Source organism: Neovison vison, chromosome 11 (assembly GCF_020171115.1).
Source record: "Neovison vison isolate M4711 chromosome 11, ASM_NN_V1, whole genome shotgun sequence".
In the NCBI taxonomy this organism is placed as follows: domain Eukaryota; kingdom Metazoa; phylum Chordata; class Mammalia; order Carnivora; family Mustelidae; genus Neogale; species Neogale vison.
The window spans coordinates 184,638,833-184,664,726 of NC_058101.1; the positions used below are offsets into that span (position 1 = coordinate 184,638,833).

General features: G+C 39.8%; 1 protein-coding gene across 1 annotated transcript; it reads left to right on the forward strand.

Moving 5' to 3' along the window:
• The first annotated feature begins 1,274 nt into the window (after positions 1 to 1,274).
• KLKB1 (kallikrein B1) lies at positions 1,275 to 25,456 on the forward strand. The gene is made up of 14 exons (XM_044268220.1): positions 1,275 to 1,332; positions 6,371 to 6,533; positions 8,151 to 8,257; positions 10,169 to 10,328; positions 10,731 to 10,840; positions 14,743 to 14,902; positions 15,616 to 15,722; positions 15,883 to 16,045; positions 16,145 to 16,257; positions 16,422 to 16,590; positions 21,013 to 21,191; positions 22,162 to 22,257; positions 24,599 to 24,738; positions 25,277 to 25,456. Exons 1-14 carry the CDS (start codon positions 1,275 to 1,277, stop codon positions 25,454 to 25,456), a joined length of 1,905 nt encoding a protein of 634 aa, XP_044124155.1.
• The last annotated feature ends 438 nt before the right edge of the window (positions 25,457 to 25,894 follow it).

Below are 25,894 nucleotides of genomic sequence, written 5' to 3' on the forward strand. Positions count from 1 at the left end.
CCTCAAAACTTTGGTGTTACATGCTTCTTTGATGGGGGTATGAAAAAACATAGATATCATTCATCAAAAGATCCTGCCAAAAGAGCTACCCATATCCATCCCTTATTCAGTTGTCATCCAGGTAATTGCAATGGGGAAAGTTAAATAAGATTTAAGCTGCATGACTCCAAATAATGGGAAAAGTTATGAACATTTAGAAAAATAGAAATCTAAGGTGCCTGGGTGGCTCAGTTAGTTAAGCAACTCCCTTTGGCTCAGGTCATGATCCCGGAGTCCCCAGATAGAGTCCCACATTGGGCTCCCAGCTCCATGGGGAATATGCTTCTCCCTCTCACCTTCTCCCCTCTCATGCTCTCTCACCCTTTCTCTCTCTTAAGTAAATAAGTAAATAAATAAATAAAATCGATTAAAAAAGGATTAAAAAAAATAGAAATCCAGGCATGCATTATGGGGCCCTAACATGAAATAGTTAATATATTAAATAGCTGAACACAGGAATGGGACATTCACAGAATATGTTGACAGGACAAAAAGTTGAAACTGTTGGCAGAAAATCAAAGTCAATATCAGAGCCAAGCAAATAACGGCCTGCAGTGCCCCGTTAGGAAAGCTTGAGGACCGTCCATTTTTAAGTGGCGAGAGACACCCTCACCTCCAGAGCCATAGAAGAATTGTGCTCTCAGGTAGAGAATTTCTTTTATTCTGATTGCTTCCAAATAGTTTTTTTTTTTTTAATTAAGCATCATTCTACTTTGAGAAGAAGCTTTCAGTATGTATTCTAATTTCTGGTGTATTTAAGAATATAGGAGAAACTGACATTCTTACATATGAAATCTTTTAGTGTAAGATATTTTAACACCAAAGAGGATATCGACTGCTTTAACATTTTTCAATGAGCTTTAGTATTTTGAGAGATTTTCTTAGGGATTCTGGACCGATATGCTGGCCATTATTGACAACCATTTTCTTTTTGCTCAAATCAAGAGGTTTCACAACTGTTTAATTTCCCTCTATCAATTCCCTTTCCATAATTATCAATATCGGCGACAAGTGAGCTACGAACGCAGTAGTAGTCTAGAGATCTCAGTTTGTATCTTGTGCCAAGTACCTGGCATAAAATATACAGAAAGCGCTTGCTCCCTGTATTGGTAATTATGTGCTTAGACTTGCAATGCGGACATTTATAAGAAGATCTCTATTACCTTAAATGAAGGTTCATGTTAAATATCATCTGTCACCAGCAGGGTCATGCATATGTTGCTTTCTCTTTTAGGATGATTTCACCCACGCAAGCAGCTTATCTCACTTGCTTCTTTGCTACTGTTTCCTGTGGTGAGTGAATTGTCTCTAAAATCTCAAATTGTGGGGGGCACCTGGGTGGCTCAGTGGGTTGAGCCGCTGCCTTCGGCTCAGGTCATGATCTCAGGGTCCTGGGATCGAGTCCCACATCGGGCTCTCTGCTCGGCAGGGAGCCTGCTTCCTCCTCTCTCTCTGTCTGCCTGCCTCTCTGCCTACTTGTGATCTCTGTCTGTCAAATAAATAAATAAAATCTTAAAAAAATTTAAAAAAAAATCTCAAATTGTGTGAGGGAGAGGAATAGTTAACCAGACATGCCACACCTGGAGAAAACTATTGAACAGACAGCTTTGGGAAGGAGGCAGACCCAAGAGGTCAGGACACATATCCTTTTAATATCCAGGGGCAACTGCCACTTCTCAGATGTATTGCCCTTGATGTACAAGAGTGGGAGCCTGGAAGTGAGAATGTCTTTGTGCCTGTATTAGCAGAAACTGCTGTTGGCAAATGACTCTCTACAAAGCAGATCTTAAAAAACACTCAATCCTCTATTTTTAGTATCAATATATTTTAAAAATCAACTTTATCTTAATATTTACTGTGTAGGCATTTTGTAATATCTGGATCCAAAACCCAAGTGTTGTAAGGGGTACGGGGTGCATATCTTTACTCTTTTGGCCACAGGGGAATTGCTTCAGAAACAAAAGTATTTGGTTTAAATTTAAATTAGTAAATCATCCCTTTGACTAATTCTGGTTTGAACACCAAGTTTTGAACGTATTTCTCTCTCTAGCCATTCTGTTAAATTTTCAGGGAATAAAGACGATTTTGGACAGTTCTTTATTAATCATTATAGAATGGCATTTTCTCTGTGCCATCGTTATGGATAGATTTTGAGTCTGTGTTGACTTAAGATGGACACTGCAGTGATTATTTACCTACCTCTCAGATGTATGGCGAAGATAAACACCTCTTGCTTAAAGGTTACATTTACAAAGAGATATAATTTTTTTCAGGAGGAAGTTCTTTTTCCCCTCCTAAACCAACACCCCTCCATGTCTAATTGTTTTTTTAAGCCATGATCATTAAATCCATTGAATGCTGAAGGGTAGAAACCAGAGATGCTATGGACCATGGCCATTTCAGTTTTATCTTTTTGGCAAAAAAAAAAAATTATGTTCATGCTAGGAAAATTAGAGGTGCAGGTAAGCAGAAAATGAGAAATTGCCTATTATCTGTAGTCCTATAATACATAAATGACTACTGTTAAAATATTTTTTAGTCTTTCAGATATTTTTCTCTATGTCTATTTACACATCTAACAAAGATGTTATTAATTATAGATACTTTGTTTATAATTTATGTTACCCATTTATAACTATCTTTTTATATATGTCATATTTTTTGGAACTTAGTAATCTTCCCTAGTGATGGTATTTTTGTATGCACATTCTTTTTTTTTTTTTAAAGGTTTTTATTTATTTATTTGACAGAGAGAGATCACAAGTAGGCAGAGAGGCAGGCAGAGAGAGAGGGGGAAGCAGGCTCCCTGCTGAGCAGAGAGCCCGATGCGGGGCTCGATCCCAGGACCCCGAGATCATGATCTAAGCCGAAGGCAGAGGCTTAACCCACTGAGCCACCCAGGTGCCCCTGTGAGCACATTATTATACACATATTCAATTATTTCTGTAGAATAAAATTTTGGAAATAAAAATGTTAGATAGAAAGGTGTAAATAGTTTGGAAGGTTCTGTGATGTACATCATGAAATTATCTTTCAGAAAGGTGATTCTCCAATTAACTCTCTCCACCAGCCGCTAAGAGTGATCATTATGCCACTTGGGCCAACTCTAGTAGTTTTCTCTACGGCTTGACATATATTCACCTTTCTGGAAACTGTATCCTAATCTGTTTCTGGGAAACTGCTGCCTCCAAGTTTGGGTCTATGTGGCTGTGACCTAAGCTGACCTGAATTAGTAAACAGGGGCACACATCCTGCTGGCTACAGTGACCCGATCAGAGCCAAAGGGTTGCAATAAGACCTTTGCTTACACTTCTGGAAATAAGACTCTCCTTCTTACTATTATTTCCAATTGACTTGAACTATTGGAGAGTGCAAAGCCCCGAGCTTCTGGCATCTTGCCTCTATGTGGAACTTGAGAGCAACAGCAACACCGTGAACAGAGCAAAGGGATGAAGACAAATTGAATCTTGATGGGATCAGCCAAGTACTCTGTCCAGTGATTCCTGAAACCCAACCTGCCATGGCCTCTGGCTTCCGAACCAATACATTTCATTTATACTAAGTCATGTTGAACTAGGTTTTGTTTTTGGTTGTTTTGTTTTTGTTTAAATCATTTGCAGCCAATCTACACTGGTAACTTAGATAATTAAAAGTTGTTGCTACTCTGGTGAGTAAAATGGCATCAACTGTTTTGACTTGCCTGCATTTATGATACTTTCTATTTTTGTATACTTACTATTTGCTTGTGTTTATTTTGTAAATTACCTTCTCATGTCCTTTGCCCAATTTAAAAAAAATGTAGTGGTTTTCTTCTTCTTATTGATCATGTAGATTTTTTTTTTTAAACAAGAACAAATAACCTCCCAAAGTCCATGGACACAGGAGGCAGTGTGATATTATTTTATGTTGTGGATAACTTTTATAACAGTGCTTTAAAGCACTCTAAAATACAATACCGGGCGCCTGGGTGGCTCAGTGGGTTAAGCCGCTGCCTTCGGCTCAGGTCATGATCTCAGGGTCCTGGGATCGAGCCCCGCATCGGGCTCTCTGCTCAGCAGGGAGCCTGCTTCCTCCTCTCTCTCTCTCTGCCTGCTTGTGATCTCTCTCTGTCAAATAAATAAATTTAAAAAAAAATACAATACCAACAAGCCTATCTTCGATATCGTCATCACCATTATCATCCTCATTACCAGCTTATGAGGATAAGCAAGAACACCTATTAGAGCTTTCCTCCTAGCCTGCTCCAAAGTTGGTGTGTTTCTGGTTGCCCCTTTCCACCCATCCAGTTGCATGGCTGTTCACAAGGCTTGGCTGCAGAATGGGAACTCCTAGGCTAGCACAGGGTATTGTTTGTACTCATGTTTGTGGGAATAGGGGAAAGATGGCTGCTTGGTAACTAGGAATCAGCCAAATACACCAACTATTTAAAACACAGGTCACTTTGCAGTTAGTGTTGTCACTGGACCAGCTACTGAGTGTTTTGTGTGTATATGAAATCCAGGCATATACACCCGGCAACTTCTAGGGAATCTCTGCTTTTTTCAAAATATGAAACTTACCCAAGGGTTAGTCATCTTAGCCACACCTCTAAGAAGGAGAAAAGCAATCTTCCTGGGTTAGGTCATCCTAGAAAAGCTCAGGGTTAGACTCCCCAGAGGAGTAGGATAGTGCAAAGGAAATTTTAATCTTCAGTGCTTAATGAAACACATGTGTCTAAGCTGTCCATTCCCTGAAGGGCAATACAAAAATAGATGTTCTAGGGGATGGACAGAATTGCCATTGGGATATCCTGTAGTTAACAGACAGTTGACAGAAAAATGTACTGCCTGAGTTGGAAAAGCTTATTAAGCTGACTTTAAAGTGGGTCTTTCAAGGTAAACTCAAATTCATGTATTAAAGTTTACTATTAATATATAAAACCGTAGAAGAGTAAAAGTAGCACTTAATATTCTAACAATATGTGGGATGCAGGGTACTTTCGAACTGTGAACATTTTTAACAGCAAATAGTCCAGAATAGATTTTCGATTTAGCATATGCACACATTTGCGTTTGCTTATAGAAACCGAGCAAATAAATGTACTGATCCCAGTAAGTACCCAATAACTCTTGGTTTGTTTAAATTAAACTGAGATGAGGAAAAACATTTAACATTGCATGCTAGAAAAGGGAACAGGACTGGGAGTGAAAAGAGCTAGGTTTCTCTCCTAGGACATTCATTAGCCATGTGGGTCTTGCACAAGTCTGTACTGCCCTAAGGCTCAGTTACTCAACTTCTTTCTGTAAAAACACAACACAACAAACACAATAGTCAGAGGCTTATAATGAGTCTGTCTCTAACTCCCCTTACAGAGATATTTATTATGGAAGGTTTGGAGAAATAGATTCTACATTTTTTTAAAGATTTTTAATTTATTTATTTGACAGAGAGATCACAAGTAGGCAGAGAGGCAGGCAGAGAGAGAGAGAGAGAGAGAGAGAGAGAGGAGGAAGCAGGCTCCCCGCTGAGCAGAGAGTCCGACGCGGGACTCGATCCCAGGACCCTGAGATCATGACCTGAGCTGAAGGCAGCGGCTTAACCCACTGAGCCACCCAGGCGCCCTAGATTCTACATTTAAAAAAAAAATTTTTTTTTGTGACTATAGTTGACACATAATGTTAAAGTAGTTGCAGGTATACAACATAGTGATTCAGCCTCTCTGTACATTCTGCTCTTCTCACCACAAGTGTAGCTTCTATCTGTTGTCATACAACATTGTTGATAGTATCATTGACTATATTCCCTATGCTGTGCCTTTTATGCCCATGACTTATTTATTCCATAACTAGAAGCCTGTTAAATTTTTTTATTATTTTATTTCTTTAGTAGGCTTCACATCTAACAGGGAGCCCAGTGGGGGACTTGAACTCATGACCCTGAGCTGAGATCAAGAGTTGGATGCTTAACCAACTAAGCTACCCAGGGACCCTGCCTGTTTTTTTTTTTTAAGTAACAACATTCTCATAGCACATTTAGGCCATAGGGAGAAACCAAGCTAGAATTGTATTTTCTTATGGATAATTTATATGCAAATTATTCTCTGATTTCATACAAATCAACCAAGCTTTTTATGTAGAAGTACCCATAGACTGACTTTAAATAACATTATACCTTGTTCAAATAGTTACCTTAATATGTTTCATACTTCCTCTGTAATTAAAGTCCTGTTGTAAAGCTCTTTCGGTATTTAGTGGAGGAAGTAAGAAGGCTCAGAACACAGACATATTTCTATCAAAATAATTATTTGCATTCATTGCAAATTAATGCCTTTTTTTTGACGATTGTATCGTAGGATGCCTGACTCAACTATATACAAACACCTTCTTCAGAGGTGGGGACCTCACGGCCATGTACACCCCAAACGCTCAACACTGTCGGATGATGTGCACGTTCCATCCTAGGTGTTTGCTCTTTAGCTTTCTTCCTGAAGATTCCACTAATGACACAGACAAAAGGTAAATGCTGATATGTCATTACTGGAGAAGCCAGTCATTTTTCAAAATAGAACCAGTTGTGTGCCAAAAGGTGTAGATATTGTAGGGTTATGTTTCTCAAATGGGGTCCAAGGGCCAGTTTCACTGGAATCATTTGGAGTGGTTCTTATATTAGCAGATTCTTAGGCCATAGCCTCAGACCCAAATGGTTCAGCCCACTGAACTCAAGTGTCTTGGGCCTGGCAATGTGCATATCAAACAATTGCTGCATTGACCTAGAGTCATAGACACTAGTTAGGGTTTATCTAAGGCCTCAGAGAGAATGCTTGAAAATCATTGGGTTAAGTGATTGTCTCTAGAAAGGGTCTAAAAATAGGTGAATATTTCTCCTGAGCAAGGAAACATCCTGTGTAAGTCAGGATTTTATTTGTGGATAGCACAGGCCTAAGAAAATATAATAGAAGGAAAATATTTTATTGAGAATATTACTGAGTAAGATCCAGAGCTTGTGACCTCGGGAAAGGTCTGTTCAGAATGGGCCTGTGGGGGCATCTGTGATGTAGTGTGTGTGTATGTGTGTGTGTGTGTGTGTGGTGTGTGTGTGTGTGTGTGTGTGTGTTTGCATCTATGTGCATGAGTGTGCACATACAAATATATTATTAACCGGCATTTTGGAAAAGTAAGAGCCCTGAAAAAATAGTCATTAAAGATCTTATTAGGTCATAAAGTTGACTGAGTGTGGCCATGGTTTCATCATAATTTTCTTTTGCTTTGATCAATATCCAGAATGAGCGTTTCTTCATTGTTCCTATTTCCATATCCATAAGTCTATTCTTTTATCTTAATTTCATTTGAATTTAAAAACTAGGAATTAGGGGCGCCTGGGTGGCTCAGTAGGTTGAGCCGCTGCCTTCAGCTCAGGTCATGATCTCAGGGTCCTGGGATCGAGTCCCGCATCGGGCTCTCTGCTCAGCAGGGAGCCTGCTTCCTCCTCTCTCTCTCTGCCTGCCTCTCTGCCTACTTGTAATCTCTCTCTGTCAAATAAATAAATAAAATCTTTAAAAAAAAATAAAAAAATAAAAACTAGGAATTAGATCATCACCCCCTGATTCTACATGTTAAACTTGTACAGAAAACCCAAACTGTGAGTGAGAGGCATCAACTTTGTTGAGTTAGGTTCTAGAATCCTTATGAAAGAATACCATTAGGATTAACAGCAGAGATAGAATGAAGTCTACCATTAGTGGGAACCAGAAGGAGTTAATAAGAAAGCTGAACACTATAGATAGATCCAACTCTCATGACTGATTTAATTTCTTAAATAAAAGCAATGACCAGGTGAGAACATAATTCCCCAAATTGTAGGAACATAGGAAAAATCATTACCTCTTTAATATGATCAACTTCCTGTACTGAAAAGTGTTTTTTAAAAAAGAAAAAGAATGCTGAAGTTAGGTATTACAAAGACTGTTAGATTTTGTGGACTTTCCTCTAAGAGTGTTCTTTCCAGCAAGCGTCAGGGAGGCTCTATTATTTTCCTTATTCCTGGACATATTTATTAGTTTCCAAAAAACCTCAGACATCTCCTCAATATGTGTTGATTATTCTACTTTTAACTGAAAGTACTTTTAAAAACAGATTTGGTTGCTTCTTGAAGGACAGTGCTACAGGAACCCTGCCAAGAGTGTCACGGACAAATGCAATTTCTGGACATTCCTTAAAGCAATGTGGTCATCAGATAAGTGGTAAGCTGTTGATTTCTAGCTAAATCTGAGTGAATGATGGGTTTACCTTAAAATGCCTTCTGCCCAAACTCTGTACTGCCTTGGACTTTTGAAGGGAGCACTCAGAAAGATAACGGTGGGGTGGGGGGCACTTTTAACTGGTTGTATCCTCCCTCTCCCGTTATCAGTTCCATGCTCAAGGGCCCTATTACTTATGAGGTTAGCACTACAGGGTATGATTTGCCGAAAGTGAATACACATTCAAACGGTAGCTGCCCCCTTCCCCCGTCCCTGACTTTAAGAATCTTAAAGAGAACACTGAGGGCGGTCTCTCTCCCTGTTTTACTTGAGATAATTTGCACACCTTAACCAGGTGCGATTTTGTCCTTCATCAAGGGCACATTTGAGAATGACTGAAGACATTTTTGGTTGTCACAGCTTAGGGGCTTGCGACTGACATCTGGTGGATAGAGGTCAGAGATGCTGCTAGTCATTCCACAAGGCCCAGGGACATCCCCCAGATAAAGATTTTCTGGTCCCAAATGTCAATAATGCAGAAGTTAAGAAACCTCATTAAGTCCCCAGACTGAAGGTCTGGGCTCTGTAAATCTTGCTAATGAGAATCATACTTCTTAGAAGAAAATATGAGGACTAAGTGGCCAGGAAATTTAAATTCTGACACTTATTGCTACTAATGTCTTGGGAAACTGTTTTTAATCCTATCCTAATTTAAAGGAGATGAGCAATTTCTCTGACATAACTGGTCTATCTGAAAGCGAAAAGTACTAAAAAGATTCTCAACTGACGAGCTGGCAGAAACTTGAAAGAACCATGTTGTGACTGTCCATCATTGCTATTTTACCTTTACTATTTACAATTAATTTTGTACTTTCAAATTTCAGATGTTTTAAGGTTTTCTACCCTCCCTTCCTCCGATAACACCACTCCCTCAATACACATATGTGCTTTGTGTGTGTTGTTTGTATGGGAACCTGTCCTTAGATAGGGACACAGAGATATGTGACTTAGACAATATGTAGTTTACCTGAGGATGAGTACATGTCCTATGTTATAAGGTCAAATTTGTATCTGAATACAATTTAGGGCAAATCATTCATTTAAGCATGATTTTTAATTATGCTATCATAGCACAAGTTAAAGAACAGTATTTTGCATTCCTCAATACTCCTAGTTATTGTTACTTTTTTCTCAAACTTCGTCCTTCAGAACTTGATTTAATATTCCCTCCTAACTCTCCCTGAGTATCTCAAATTAAAGTGAGTAATTACTCTCAAGGATGTAAAGTCCCTAAACTCGGGACCAGTTTTGGTTTAAAACATTTATAGGTAGGGTTATAGCTTTGCACGGATCATAAAGATATGTTTTTACTTTGTAAGTGTCCTATCCCAGCTCAGCTGGTTTCTTTTCTCGTGTGCAGCAGAATTGGAAAGAGACTTCATTTCTAGAATCTACAAAGTCCTATGTGCATGAATCACTGTGAATTATCCACTGCCTTGCCCACCTCAATATATTGTTTTCCTACTAGTTTGTCGAGGACACATGAGTTTGTTTCGATTGTGCTGGATCCCTACACAATCATCAGGGCCCTCACTATCATTGCCTTGTTTGTCTCTTCCATTGCTCATTGATAATTTCAGGGTGAAATATTACTTATACAGTTTCATATACTATACAGTTTTGGAAACAAACCCTTTCCCCCTGCTTCTCAGGGCTAGTGCTCTGAAACATTCTGGAATGTGTTTATTTCAAGAAGAGTTTGATAATGTCATGATGTAACAAAAAACCTAAACCTTGTAGTTAAAAGTGCAGTTGAAAAACAGGATGGAATCCTTTGAAACTACTCTGACTCAATGATCATGTAGTTCTGGAAGGAAACTTACTAAATTTTCTCTGTGCATTTTATTTGTACAGCTTGTTACCGAGATATTCATAAAGGAATTGATATGAGAGGAGTTAATTTTAATGTCTCTAAGGTAAAAAGTGTTGAAGAATGCCAAAAAAAGTGCACCAATAGCATTCACTGCCAATTTTTCACATACGCCACTGAGAGATTTTATAGTGCAGAGCACCGGTAAGTAACATGCATAGTGTTTGATCTTTCGGGGTTCTTTTAAGATTTAATTGTACTCTCTGTAACTTTTTTTCCCCCCAGTGGAAGACCAGACAGGGCCTTCAGACCTAACCATTTTGCTTTTTTATTTACTCAGTTTTGGTGTCATTTTGCTAAAGAGAGTAATTTCCATTGGTTGGAGAGTGAGGGTTTGGTTGAAAAATGTCTCCCATCCCATTCTCACCATAACCTTCCTAGTGCAGAGCAGAAAAATGTCTCTTTGACATGGGCCAATCAGCGTCAAACTCATTATTCTGATTGTTTTATGTCCCACTGACCAAGGATTATTTCAATGCAAAAAAGGATTGCTACATATGTCTTTGCAATTTAGGAAGAGAAGTAACTTCCTTTCTTCACATTTAGAAACAGCTGCCTTTTAAAGCACAGTCCAGGAGGAACGCCCACCAGTATAAAGGTGCTGACTCATGTGGCATCTGGATTCTCTCTGAAGCCCTGTGCACTCTCAGAAACTGGTAATTCTATGGCTACTCTTTCCTATGTGATTAGGAAATCAGAATTGGAGTCCCCCAAAGGCATCTGTATCCTAATACCTGGAACATGTGTCTATGTTACATTACATGGCAAATGGGGCTTTGTAGATGTAATCAAGCTAAGGATTTCGAGATGGGAGATTATTCCAGATTCTGTGAATGGGCCCGATGTCATCCCAAGAGTCCTTATAAGAGAAAGAGGAAGACAGAAAGGTCATAGAGAGAGAGAGAGTTTGAAAGAGGTTACATTGCTGGCTTTCAAGATAAAGAAAGGAGCCACAAGCCAAGAAACACAGGTAGCCTAGAAGCTGGGAAAAGCAAGGAAGTACGTCCTCCCAAATGGTTTGCCAAAGGAACAAAGCCCTGCCGATATCTTGATTGTAGCCGGGTGAGACACATTTCAGACTTCTGACCTTCAGAATGGTGGGATACTAAATTTATATTATTTGCAGGCACTGCATTGGTGATAATTTTTTACAGCAGCTCTAGGGAACTACAGCAGTGACATTGCGGAGAAAACCGTAAGATCGTTTCTTGGTGGTGTCCATTGCGTAGTGAAGTGACTCGACATAATGATCAAGAAACTGCTATAGCGGGACGCCTGGGTGGCGCAGTTGGTTGGACGACTGCCTTCAGCTCAGGGCGTGATCCTGGAGTCCCGGGATCGAGTCCCACATCAGGCTCCCAGCTCCATAGGGGAGTCTGCTTCGCTCTCTGACCTTCTCCTCGCTCGTGCTCTCTCTCACTGTCTCTCTCTCTCAAATAAATAAAATAAAATCTTAAAAAAAAAAAAAAAGAAACTGCTATAGTTTCAGACATTTAGGTAATTTCAATTCAGTTATCCAGAAAATTGTCATAACCTTACACCTCACTTAATTGCCATCATGTCCACCATAAGATGTTACTGAAACTGAATCACCAATACTCAATGCTACACAGTATCCAGCATCAACTCCTGGGGAATTCTGCAGCAGATTCTGGGGAGGACTCACCCCCACCCCCACTCCGAGGGAGATCGAGAAGTTAGCAACAGGGTATCTCTTTTCCGATTTGTTTCCATTCTCCTCTGGTCCTTACCTGCCCGGAATCAGTGTTTTCCAGCCTTTGACAAGGGTTTTTTGGGAGTGCTGGGCATGGCTTCAACGTGCAGACAGGCATTTCGCAACTTTGCCTTGGCCTTTGCTTTTTGCTGACCCCAGGCGCAATGTCAGCTAGCCTGAGAGTTTAGAACTTTCTCAGCTCTTTCATGGACATGTGCACAGTCCTGGTCATGCACATAGCCCTGTACTTACATATGGTCTTCTAGATTCCCAGGAATGTGGTAAATAAATACTTTCACTACCATCCTCTTGCCCTTCACTTTCCTTTTAAGACTTTTGTCAGCTTATTGTTGGCTCCAGCAATTCTTGTTGCCCGAGGAAGCTGCAGTGCTACATAATTGGCACTTTTTGTTTGTTTGTTTGTTTGTTTGTTTTTGACAAACACATACAAGGAAAAAGCTGTTAATACTGAAGGAAGCTCTGAGTCATGTCAAATAAACTCAATCCCTGAGTGGAATTCTCCTGAGAATTTCCAGACAGGTCAAATAATGGTTTTAACTGGGGATGGGAATGGGGCCTTGGAGTAGCCCCAAACCCAGTCTGGCCCCTCTAGAGGTGCTTGACTGCTGGCTGGTTTCCAGCATGATGGTGGGGCTGTTTTCAAGGTTTCCATGGTACTAGGACGAGGAGAATGGGAACAAGGCAAATGAAACCCCACAAAACTCACTGTTCTTATAGAGATTCAGTCATTTTTCTTGAATAAGTGCTGCCTGGACTGTTATAATTTGATTAATTTTGATTAATTTCTAGAGCTCTGAAAACATTGATTTTGACAATTTTGCCCGAGCTCCCATTTCTTCTATGGAGGTGAGGATTTTCAGAGGACCTTCCTCTGCCATTTCCACTCACATCCTGTAGTGCTTTTGATAAAACAAAACAAAACACATGAAACCAAAAAACTAGCTTTAAAAAAGAGAATGGTTCTTAACAAGATAGCGCCTGTGTTTTTGTCATCTGGATGGGCCAAGGAGTGACCAAAACATTGTATACAGCTCATGTTGCATATGTAGTATGTAGCAACGGTCAACCCTGAGCATTTCGAAAGGAGGTAGCCAGGAGAGTAAGATACCTAGAAGTAATGGAAAACACAAAATCGCTAGAGGGACCGGTTAAAGGCATTTAAGCTGAAAAAGATAAGAATGACTGTCTTAATTTTTGTTTATAGAGGCTTTCATTAGAGAAAGGATTAGATTAATCTGTGTGGTTCCATTAGACAGATTAAGGTAGATTCTCCTATGAAGAAAATAGGAAAAACATGCCTAACACCTAGAATGGTCCAGCAAAGAATTGGGCCTTGCCATGAGGTAGTGAGCACCTCATCACTGTGAATATCTTAGTAAACGGTAAACAACTTGTTGGGGACATCCTTCAGGGGATATAGTTGTAGGTTGGCATGGTGATCTGTAAATTCTCTTCCAGCTGTGTGGTGTTGTTGCTGTTGTTGTTGTTGTTTTGGAAAGATTTAACTAGCTGAGGCCTAATTTCCTAGACTGCCCCTATGTAGGTATTATGTCATGGAGGTACATTATCTTGATACAACTATGTTCATTTAAATTAGTACTCTTTTTGTCCTTCCTATAATTGCTATCATTATTCCATAATTTAAATAAAATTTGGGTAATCAAATTGAGTAAAGTGAGTAAATAGTAAGAACACAAATAAAAATGTAATTAAGACATAAGATTAGAGGTAGAGGTGGCTTAGTCGGTTAAGCATTCGACTCTTGGTCTCAACTCAGGTCATGATCTCAGGGTGCTGAGATTGAGCCCCATGTCAGACTTGGTGCTCACCATGTAGTCTTCTTGTCCCTTTCTCTCTCTCTTTCATCAATAAATAAAATCTTTAAAAAAAAATAAGATTAGGGGTGCTTGGGTGGCTCAGTCATTAAGCATCTGCCCTCAGCTCAAGTCATGATCCCGGGGTTCTGGGATTGAGCCCTGCATCAGGCTCCCTGCTCAGTGGGGAGCCTGCTTCTCCCTCTCCCACTGCCCTGTTTGTGTTCCCTCTCTCACTGTCTCTCTCTAATGAATAAAATCTTTAAAAATAAATAAATAAATAAATAAATAATAAGATTATATACGGAAAATGAAAGTGGGCTTTCTCCTGTTCTAATTTCAATGGGCACATGGCATTTTTCTTAGCTACCTGATGTTTTTGTTAATCTGTTTTTATCAAAATCTTTTTCATAATAGTCAGGAAAATGTAACACAAAACCTTATCTCCTAAAATCTGAATTCAGGGTTAGGGTAATAGAAAGAAAAGCTGAGCGTATGCTAAGTAACCTAAATATTTTACATGGGTTGGGATGGAGCTGAGAGCCTAGGTCGAGGTGTTTCATTTCTCTGTTATAAGAATATATCTCTTATCAGATTTAGACCAATTTTTCCTTCTTCCAAATGGTAAACAAGTCTGAGGATATTTTATTTATTTACTTACTTATTTTTAATATTTTATTTATTTGACAGAGAGATACACAGTGAGAGAGGGAACACAAGCAGGGGGAGTGGGAGGGAGAAGCAGGCTTCCCGCTGAGCCGGACAGCCCGATACAGGGCTCGATCCCAGGACCCTGGGATCATGACCCAAGCTGAAGGCAGATGCTTTAAACGACTGAGCCACCTGGGCACCCCACAAGTCTGAGGATATTTTAACTGACACTTTTTTCACTTAGGATATCTGGTACTATAAATAACAGTCATAATCTCCTTAGCCGTGATGACAATGGACAAGTCCCTTGAGCGTCGCATCACCTGCTGAGGGCTGTCTTCCATCTGTGAGTTCACAGGTTGCCGCATGGACATTTTCCAGCACCTCGCATTTTCAGATGTGGATGTCGGCAGAGCTGTCACCCCTGATGCTTTTGTGTGTCAAACTATTTGCACCTACCATCCCAGCTGCCTCTTCTTTACATTCTACACAAAGGCGTGGCATCTGGAACCACAAAGGTGAGTGAGACTGTGTAACACTTGCTCCTGCCTGTCATCACTGTAATTTTATAGTTCTGTTCCTTTCGCTCCGAGCACTTGAAGCCACGGGTGAAGGAGGTACTTTCCTGCCGGGTGTAGATGAGTTAAGAGCTGAGCCGACTTTCCCACCTACATTCTCTTCCTGAAACATAGCATTGGATTCATGGAGGAAAGGATCAGATACCTCTCTAACTGATCTTAATATTTTGTCTTATTAAATTGAAGTAAAAACCACTCACTGGCAGCATAGCCATTAATGTCGTCTCTGATTCCTGTGTTTCAGAAACTAGAACCCTAATTATCCTGATTGACCTCTTTACCCTCTGATAACTTGCCCTGTTCCTTCTACACAAAGACAGACCTAAGAGAGGGATGCATAGTTATACAGTAGCCCCCAGAATTTGGTCTTGGCTCTTTTTTCCTTTTCTTTTTTCTTTTTTTTCTCAATGCGAAGGTGGAACTTTACCATTCTCCCCTTTCCAGGTTATCTGTGCCTATCAGTTTTCTTCAGAGGGAGATGTGGCTTGGTTTACATTTAATCTCTGTGATTTATTACAGTCCTGTGGTGTGCTTTACTTTGAAAAGAGTTTCTCAGAGAAATGAAATTTGCAGAGGTGCTTTCCTTTTGTATTTGCCTTTAATGCAGTTTTGTTACTTTCTCTTTTACTTTTTTTTTTTTTTTTTTAAAATAGAAATGTTTGTGTTCTTAAGACTTCCAGAAGCGGGACACCAAGTTCCCCTACTCCTCAGGAAAACACCATATCTGGATATAGCCTTTTAACCTGCAAAACCTTGCCTGGTAATGTGATTCATTAATAATAGTACATAAAATGTGATACACTTTATGATCTTCTAACAAGTAATAGCGATGAAAACAGCCTTCAGTACCAAAAACCTGGATAAGTGTGGGTTTATTGCTGTTTTCATTTTATAACTTTTTACATCTCTAATTCACACAGAGCCCTGTCATCCCAAAATTTACTCAGGAGTTGATTTTGAAGGGGAAGAACTGAACGTGACCTTTGTTGAAGGAGTGATTGTTTGCCAAGAGACTTGTACAAAGATGATTCGCTGTCAGTTTTTTACTTATTCTTTACGCCCAGAAGACTGTAGAGGAAAGAAGTTAGTGAACATTTATTTTTCAAAGACAGTCAGCAAGACAATTTCATGAATTATCCCCCTCTGTGAAGGTTTACTCTTTATACTGATTATTTTATCTAGGTGCAACTGTTCCTTACGATTATCTTTGGATGGTTCGCCAACTAGGATTACGTACGGGACACGAGCGAGCTCTGGTTATTCTTTGAGGTTGTGTAAAAGTGGGGATAGTTCTGGTAAGTAAGCCTCACTTTTTCATGGAACTGCCAAGGGATGTCTGTGTTGTCTCAATAGCTTGCTTGGTCTTAGATAATCGAATTATGTATTCTGTTTTCCTTGGGTGAGGTGAACTCTGACTCACCTTGAATTCCAACTGTTAAGATCAAGACTCTCTTTTTAGTTTGCACAACAAAAACAAACACACGCATTGTTGGAGGAACCAACTCTTCTTGGGGAGAGTGGCCCTGGCAAGTCAGCCTGCAAGTGAAGCTGAGAGATCAGAGCCACCTGTGTGGAGGGTCAATCATTGGACACCAGTGGGTGCTAACTGCTGCCCATTGCTTTGATGGGTAAGTTTTAGATGCATTTTATCCAGGTACCCTTAACTTGCAAATTTGTTTGGAAGAATCTGTGATTGGTGTCTCAATCGGCCCATCAGTGTATTAATCAAAGACATTTTAAAGCAAGGCTGGTATTTAAACTGTTGAACAACTCATAGGGTCTGAGCACTGAATGAACTGACCCAGCAGAACACAGAATGGTCTGTTCACAGGACTGACACTCCCGGGAGAGGATTTCACTCCTGCTTTAAGGAATAAGGAAAAAATGCCCACTTCCTGCCACCTCCATCTGCCACTCCCCAAGTATATTCTTCAAAGACTTAATTTGCAGGGCGATAGAGATTTTACTTCCAGCTCTTTGATTCACAAATGCGCTAAAGAATAGTAATAGTGAAAACAAAAAAACAAATTTATTACCCTATATATTTCAGTGGATAAAATCTGATATAATATTTCTAAATCACTTCAGCTTTGTAGTTAAAACAGGACTTGAGTCCCAGCTCTGTCACTTATTAGAGGTATGAGGGACCTTGGGCGATTTGTAAATCTCCCTAAGCTTTATTTCCCCATCTGTGAAATATGAAGAGGAATAATATCTAATTCACAAGGTTATTAGAAGGGTTAAGTGACACACTTAAAGACCTATACCTGGAACATAAAAATTACAAAAAAATAAGCTATGATTAAATAAGAAATGTGAAAATGGACAAAGCATAGGAATAGCAAGAAATACTAATAGCCCTAAAAATAAAAGATACTCAGTTTCTCTCAGAAAGTTGTTCCCCACTGCCCCATAAAATTCTCCTTCTTCCTCTGACTAAATAAAAGGGTGGGGCTCTGGTTACTGTATGTCAGGCTTGGGCATCCGGCCACTGAATATATCAGAGTCGGGGACACAGTGGCAGATGAGCCTCCTTCCTGGTTACCGCATTGCAGCATGGGAGCTCCAGTCACTGGCCCTGCTCCACAAGGGGAAAGCTATTGACTTGGTAGGAAAGACTCTGGGAAGGAGAATAGCGGGTCCTCTTTTTACTCAATGTACCCCAGTTTGGGACCAAGACTTTTCATCCTTTTTCTCCAGCTTTAGCAAGTGTAAATTTAAGGTGTATGATGTAATGCTGTCATATAGGCATACACTGCAAAATGATTACCGTAGTAAGGTTAGTTAAGACATCCACAGACCTGGGACGCCTGGGTGGCTCGGTTGGTTGGACGACTGCCTTTGGCTCAGGGCGTGATCCTGGAGTCCGGGGATCGAGTCCCGCATCAGGCTCCCACTCCATGGGGAGTCTGCTTCTCTCTAACCTTCTCCTCGATCATGTTCTCTCTCACTGTGTCGCTCTCAAATAAATAAATAAAATCTTAAAAAAAAAAATTTTTTTAAAAAAGACATCCACAGACCCAGCACCACACATGAATCACATTTTGTGAATGTGGTGAGAACTTTCAAGATTCACACTCTTAGCCACGTTCAGATATTTCAGGTATGGCTAACTGTGGTCACGGTGCTGCACATGAGGTCTCCAGAACTTATTCACGTTATAACTGGAAGTTTGTACCCTTCACTCATTCCTGCTATGGCACACCCCTGACAACCACCAGTCTGTTCTTTGCATCTGTGAGTTCAGTTTTTTAGGTTCCTCATACAGGTGAAAGCATGTAACATTTGTCTTTCTCGGTCTAATTATTTCATTTAGCATAATACCCTCAAGTCTCATCCATGTTGCTGCAAACTGCAGGATTTGCTTCTTTTTTATGGCTGAATAATATTCCATCACACACACACACACGCACACACAGAGGCTTAAATACACCTATGTGTGTATATAATACATATATGTATATATCATGTGTGTGTGTATGTAGGCACTGTACATATTATACCACATTTTCTTTATTCATTCACCCATTGATGAACACTTAGGTTGTTTCTGTATCCTGGCTTTTATAACGAATGCTGCCATGAACACAGGGGTACCAATATCCCTCAAGGAAGTATCTTCATTCTCTTTGAATATATACCCAGAAATGGAATTGCTGGATCTTAGGGTAGTTCTATTTTTAAATTTCTGAGGAACCTCCGTATTGTTTTCTATAGTGGCTTCTCCAATTTATATTAAGAATTTTCATTCTCGAAGACTCAGTGTTGTTGAGTTTATAAGAGATAATATACATGGAAACACTGATTTAATTGAAAGAAAACCACCTTGCCCCTAGCTGCATGATTTTCTCTAGAATTTTATGCAAATGTATTTTGCATCTCTCAGTGATGATAAAAATATTCAAATCTTTACCACAAGATAAGACTTTGCTATAGACATAATTTTAGATTTACTTTGTATGTATTCATATTTTAAAAAATTAATTTAGAAGCACTTGGGTGGCACAATGGTTAAGCGTCTGACTTTGGTTCAGGTCATGATCTCAGGGTCCTGGGACTGAGCTGGGCATTGGGCTCCACACTCAGCAGGGAGTTGGCTTGTTCCCCTGCCCCTCCCGCTGCTTGAACATTCTCTCTCTTCTCTCAGATAAAGAAATAAAATCTTTTAAAGAATAATAAAGTAAAAAAGAATTAATATAAGTTATCACACTCCTCAAAATATATTTTATTATTTTTTATATTTGTTTTTATGTTTTATTATATTATGATTTTGTTTTTTGGCCATGCCATGAGATGTGTTTTGTTTTCATTAAACATATAAATATTTTTCCCTAACAGTCCAAGGCAAACTGGAGGATTGGCAGTTTGAGTGAGGGGTCCTCTGAGAAACCCACAGGCTGGTGGCTTCTGCTCAGGGTGTTAGGTTCATGGTGAAGCTTGTCACTTGTCCATTTTGCAGGTGGCTTGTCTGCATGTCAGGACTGGGCTGTCTCCAAGATGACAGGGGTGGAGAATCCTCTAGGTTCTTAGGAAATTTCACTCTGCTTCTCCTGCCCAGTGGTCTTTGGAGGGAGACTCTGTATTCCTCAGCGTGGCCTGACAGAAGCGTGTGATTCTCCGCTTGACTGCTACTGTCTGAAATCACCGTGGAGCTCCTCTCAGAGCCCCATGCCTGGTGCTCCCACTCACCTTGCTGCAGCCAGAGGCCTAGACAGAGAATATTTATTTATTTATTTATGTTTAAATTAACATATAAGGTATTATTTGCTTCAGGGGCATAGCTCTGGGAATCATCAGTCTTACACAATTCACAGCACTCACCATATCACATACTCTCCCCAATGTCTATAACCTAGCCACCCTTTTCCTACACCCCCACACCCCCACAATCCTTATTTTGTTTCCTGAGATTAAGAGTCTCTTATGGTTTGCCTCCCTTCCCAGTCCCATCTTATTTAATTTTTTTCCCTCCCTTCCCCCATGACCCCCCCACCCTACCTCTCAAATTCCTCATATCGGAGAGATCATATGATAATTGTCCTTCTCTGATTGACTTATTTCGCTTAGCATAATACCCTCTAGATCCATCCATGCCATTGCAAATGGCAAGATATCGGGGTTTTAATGGCTGCATAGTATTCCACTGTGTATATATAGACCACATCTTCTTTATCCATTCATCTGTTGATGGACATCTAGGTTCTTTCCATAGTTTGGCTAAAATGTGTATTTTGGGTCAATATGTCTACTGCTGTAGACATTGGGGTGCACGTGCCCCTTTGGTAACTTCTTCCTAAAACATTGCCAAAGGCAAGGGAAGCAAGAGCAAAAATGAACTATTGGGACTTCATCAAGATCGAAAGCTTTTGCACAGCAAAGGAAATAGTCAACAAAATAAAAAGATAACCGACAGAATGGGAGAAGACATTTGCAAATGACAAAGCAGATAAAGGGCTGGTATCCAAAATCTGTAAAGAACTTATCAAACTCAACACCCAAAGAACAATCCAATCATGAAATGAGCAGAGGACATTAACAGACATTTTTTAAAGAAGACATCCAAATGGCCAACAGACACATGAAAAAGTGCTTAACATGACTCGGCATCAGGGAAATAGAAATCAAATTCCAGTCAAAATGGCTAAAATTAGGGGTGCCTGGCTGGCTCAGTGGGTGGGAATGCAAGCTGGTGCAGGCATTCTGGAAAACAGCATGGAGGTTCTTTCTTTCTTTATTTATTTATTTTTAAGATTTTATTTATTTGAAAGAGAGTGAAAGAGAAAGAGAGAACACAAGAGGGGTTAGTAACATTAAATAGCTACATAAATGTACATTTCCATGTTGTTAACTAAATCTTCAGAGAATTAGTATTGCTGCTGGTGGTGATGACAAACTGCAAGGAAGCAAAATTAGGTAAGTAAAAATATGCCGTGGTAGTATTTTCTTCCCAGAAAAGTACTATTTTCAAAGGGTAAAGTTGAAAAGAAAATGGGCCAATATCAAAGGCTGGTCTTTCTGGTTTCACATAGGTCTTTATTTTTCCCTCCTAGGCTTCCCTTGTCGAATGTTTGGCGCATTTATAGTGGCATTTTAAAACTGTCAGAGATAACAAAAGAAACACCTTTCTCAGAAATAAAAGAGCTTATTATTCACCCAAATTACAAAATCTCAGATGGTGGTGGTCATGATATTGCCTTAATAAAACTCGAGACTCCTTTGAATTATACAGGTATGTATAATTCAAGCTATACAGCCTAGTTCAGTGGTTTTAATACAGCAAAGTTCAGTGGTTTTAATTTCACATCAACTTGAACAAGAGGGCAGAATCTGGAGAGATTGTCTTTATTTTCTGCTTGGTGGAGTTGGAGGCAAGGTGAGGAGTTGCCAAGGGGGACAGCACCTGTGACTTGGATAAATCTCTTCTGTTTATGGGGGAAGAAATAGTAATTGGTTTCTTCAGGTAGGAATAGAAGGGCATATACATTATTGAAATAATGCACATGGTGAATGTCTTGGCCATTTGGGAAGAATGGCTCCCTTTGACAAGAATAGTAGGATTACCATTGCTTTGGGCATATTAAGAATGCATGAAGGCAAGTCGGCCTCTAACTCGAGTAGAGACACCGGATGTGGCAGGAACTCTAGGAAGCAGGTAGTGTGGTGGTGGGAGACAAGGCCTCTGGTTCAAGGCACTACAGTTGGCGAATGCCAACTCTGTCAGGTATCATTTCCACTACCTCCGGCAAGTTATTTTTACCTCTTTGCTCCTCAGATTTCCTCATCTGTAAAATGAGCATGACAGTCAGCTGTTTGTTTTAAAAATTGTCAGTTAATAATTTAAGTACTTAAGCTGCACTTAAAATAGTGCCTCTGACCATGGAGACACTTTGTTATTACTTTTAAAAGTATCACACACAGGGTAAAACACACAGATTTCTAAATGCTTTTGACAGAAATGTGTGTTCTGAGTTTTAAGATTTAATCCAGAAAATTTGACATGCAAAATGTCGTGTGAAAATGAGTCTGGTAAAGAGAAATTTTCTTGAGTCATTGACCTTAGCAACTGAGCAGAAAGTGAAAGGGTGATTTTTCTTGGTGCTACTCTATAGAAAGAGAATATGGGAAAAAGAAAATGTGTATTTTGGGTCAATATCTGTAACTTTATTTAACCAAACTCTAATCTCAAAATTAACTTTCAGAATTCCAAAAACCAATATGCCTACCTTCCAAAACTGATACAAATACAACTTATACTAATTGTTGGGTAACTGGATGGGGCTTCACAAAAGAAAAAGGTACAGTATGGCATTTTAAATGTTGTTCCTAAGACAAATTTTTTTTTAAAGATTTTATTTATTTATTTGACAGAGAGAGATCACAAGTAGGCAGAGAGGCAGGCAGAGAGAGAGAGAAGAGGAAGCAGGCTCCCCGCTGAGCAGAGAGCCTGATGCAGGGCTCGATCCCAGGACCCCGAGATCATGACCTGAGCTGAAGGCAGCGGCTTAACTCACTGAGCCACCCAGGCGCCCTAAGACAAGTTTTTATGTTAAAGTACATGGAGGGATTTAAATCAGTTTGTGTGAAATTTTCTCCAAACTCATGACCTTTCCAGTCTATCCATTCCCAAATATTTACTCAGTGATTTCTGACATGTATTTTTGTTTGGGTCTGGAAAACTTTATAGGTAACCTTTTAAGCATCTTACTTAATAATAAAGGTCACTTGTTTGACTTCATATAAAGGACTGGTCCCATATGGGGCTAACAAGATCACTCAAGATTGTCCTGTCCTCACTATTCATAATGTTCCCATCTCTCAGTGCTGTTTCTCTGCCTTGCTACTGAGCGCCAGGAATATAGGCAGGCACACCGTCTCTCTTTCTGGAAGGTTCTAAATCTTTTGTTGTTTCATGCATCCTTCCTGCTGTCCGATGAAGCTGATGAGCCCCTTCTGTAATGGCGCTTTTAAACACTTAAAGAAAATACCCAGAAATAGGAAGGAAACCAGTGAAATTGCAAATAGGGTTATCAAAATACTTTTAAGAGATGTGACATGGTAATAAATGAGTTTCTTTACTAATATTTTAAATAGCAAGTCTTTCAAGTAACTACCACAATTTTGAAATTAACTGATATTTTCCATTATTGGCCACATCTGTCATGTGAGAATATCATGACTGTGATGCAAAAATATCTGTGCTCTCGGCTGATGGCAAAGTCATCAAAGTCACTGCTGATTCTGCCTTTTTTATTGCCTGCATTCATAACTGAAGGTAGCGTTAGGCTTCAGTTGGAGACGGTAAAAATAAAGATGCATTTTCCTCTCCAAGTTTATAGAGCGAGTGAATTCTTTCTGTGGACCCCAGTTTAAGAACCCCTGACCCACAGGTAGTTGATATATCTCAATTGCCCTGGAATTTCCCAGGAAACAGACTATTCTCCCTTTCCAAAATTTTGTTCCTGATAGAGACTATAAGGGACAGTATAGGCATCATTCTTTACATATTTAGGCTTGTCAAGCTCTTTCCTTCTTTCCTAATGTAGTCCTCTATTCAAAGAATTCAAAATTTTCAAGTTTTTGACTAGAACCTTAAGACAGGAAGACATTTTAAGAGTAACCTTAACTAAACAAGGAAAGCTCCCAACGTATGTTCAAGGGGAACCCAGACACCAGTAGAAATTCAATTATCTGTAAATAAATTGTTCTTCTTGAAAAATACTTGCATTTACTCAAAGAACAAAATGCTCCTCTGTTGCCAGAGGTTCGGTGGGTGTTTTCCTCCCCAAATCATGTATTTTTAAATGATCATGTTGAATCTATAAAACAAAAACTTAAAGGTAAGGACTTCCAGGGCGCCTGGGTGGCTCAGTGGGTTAAGCTGCTGCCTTCGGCTCAGGTCATGATCTCAGGGTCCTGGGATAGAGTCCCGCATCGGGCTCTCTGCTCAGCAGGGAGCCTGCTTCCCTCTCTCTCTCTGCCTGCCTCTCTGACTACTTGTGATTTCTCTCTGTCAAATAAATAAATAAATAAATCTAAAAAAAAAAAAAAGGTAAGGACTTCCAGGTTTGGGGTTGGAGGTGATAAGAGGGAATTTCTGAGAGACTTCTTTTGAGCTAAGAGGATAGCAGAGAATCTGGAGGCAAAGTCTTTGGTCAGCCTGAGGTGCTGGGGTGGTCCTAACATTGCACAGCACAGGCCAATACATGGCATGCGCTCTCTCCCTCTCCCTCTCTCTGCTTCTCAGTTTCTTTCTCCTTTACTCTCTCTCTCTCTGTTGGTGTGATTAACTCTACTTTTTCACCCTTACTATTTTTTTTAAAGATTTTTATTATTTATTCAACAGAGAGGTAAGGAGCACAAGTAGGCAGAGAGGCAGGCAGAGGGAGAGGGAGAAGCAGGCTCTCTGCTCAGTGGAGAGCCTGATGCAGGGCTCGATCTCAGGACCCTGAGACCATGACCTGAGCTGAAGGCAGAGGCTTAACCCACTGAGCCACCCAGGCATCCCCACCCTTACTATTTTTATCTAAAAAAATGACCTTAATGAAAGGTTCATTATTCTGACTTGTTTTAAGACTTTAGTATTTTCATACTCATTGTATTTCCTCTTTCTGAAGTTTCATATTGGCTACTTCCTAGGGGAAATCCAAAATACTCTGCAAAAGGCAAATATTCCTTTGGTACCAAATGAAGAATGCCAGAAAAAATACAGAGATTATGAAGTAACCAAACAGATGATCTGTGCTGGCTACAAAGAAGGAGGGAAAGATGCCTGTAAGGTAATATATTCAATTATGAAAAAACACACAGTGGTCTGCTTGAGAAAAATCAACCGCAAAATATATTCTCCATAGTATATTTCATTATATTTTTCTTTAAAAATTCAGAGCCAAATAATCTGACAATTTCCTATGTAACCTTTAATGAACTGAATATACATGTATTTAATTTATGTTTTGTCATATTATATCATATTATATTATATTATATTATATATGTATCTCACAATCTGTGCAGAAGCATATTATGTTTAAGGGAGCACCATTGTACGTATAATAGTACTAAAATATTAGAGCATTAGATATATTTGACATTGAGATTATGATGTCAACATTTCCTTGTTGGACTAAACAAAAAATACAACCACACATTACTGAATTAAATTATTTTCCTCATGTCCAGTGGCTACTGAGGAACGTAAGACACCTGAAGAACCATAAGGACCTGCATGTGTGTGTTGTGTGCAATGTGACTAAAGAAGTTAAAAGGCACATCTCTCAGACTTTCTATTTTATTTTTCCACCCACTGTGACACAGGGAGACTCTGGCGGTCCCTTAGTTTGTAAACACAACGGAATCTGGCATTTGGTGGGCATCACCAGTTGGGGTGAAGGCTGTGCCCGCAGAGGACAGCCAGGTGTCTATACCAAAGTTGCGGAGTATGTGGACTGGATTTTAGAGAAAACACAGGTCAGTGACGGGCACACCGGTCTTTGATGAAGACACCACATGAAGAAGCTTTCTAGAGGTGGGAAAGAGCCCAGTTTGTAGTGTAAGTTTTGCAGCCTGGGTCCAAGTCAAATAATGAGCCTTGGGACACTTGTCCGCAAAAACGTGGAGAGTGGTATCTCCTTCATGTCCTTGTCATAAGGGCAAAAAGAGACAATGCACTCAGCGCTGCTGAGAGGAAAATGTTGTGTAGAGGCAGGCTTTAGACATTCAGTAACGATGCTAATAACAGGCGATAGCAACTGAACATTTCCAGGATTATTTGTTGTGAAATAAAATGGCAAAAGAATGTGATTTACAAGTGTTTTCTTCTGATTGTGAGACAGAATGGAAGGTAAGGTACTCCTGATTCTAGCACAGTGCTTGGACGGGGATCACTCTTGTCTGACTGCCTGCTCTGGGGCTCAGTCTCTCTTAGAGGTGGTA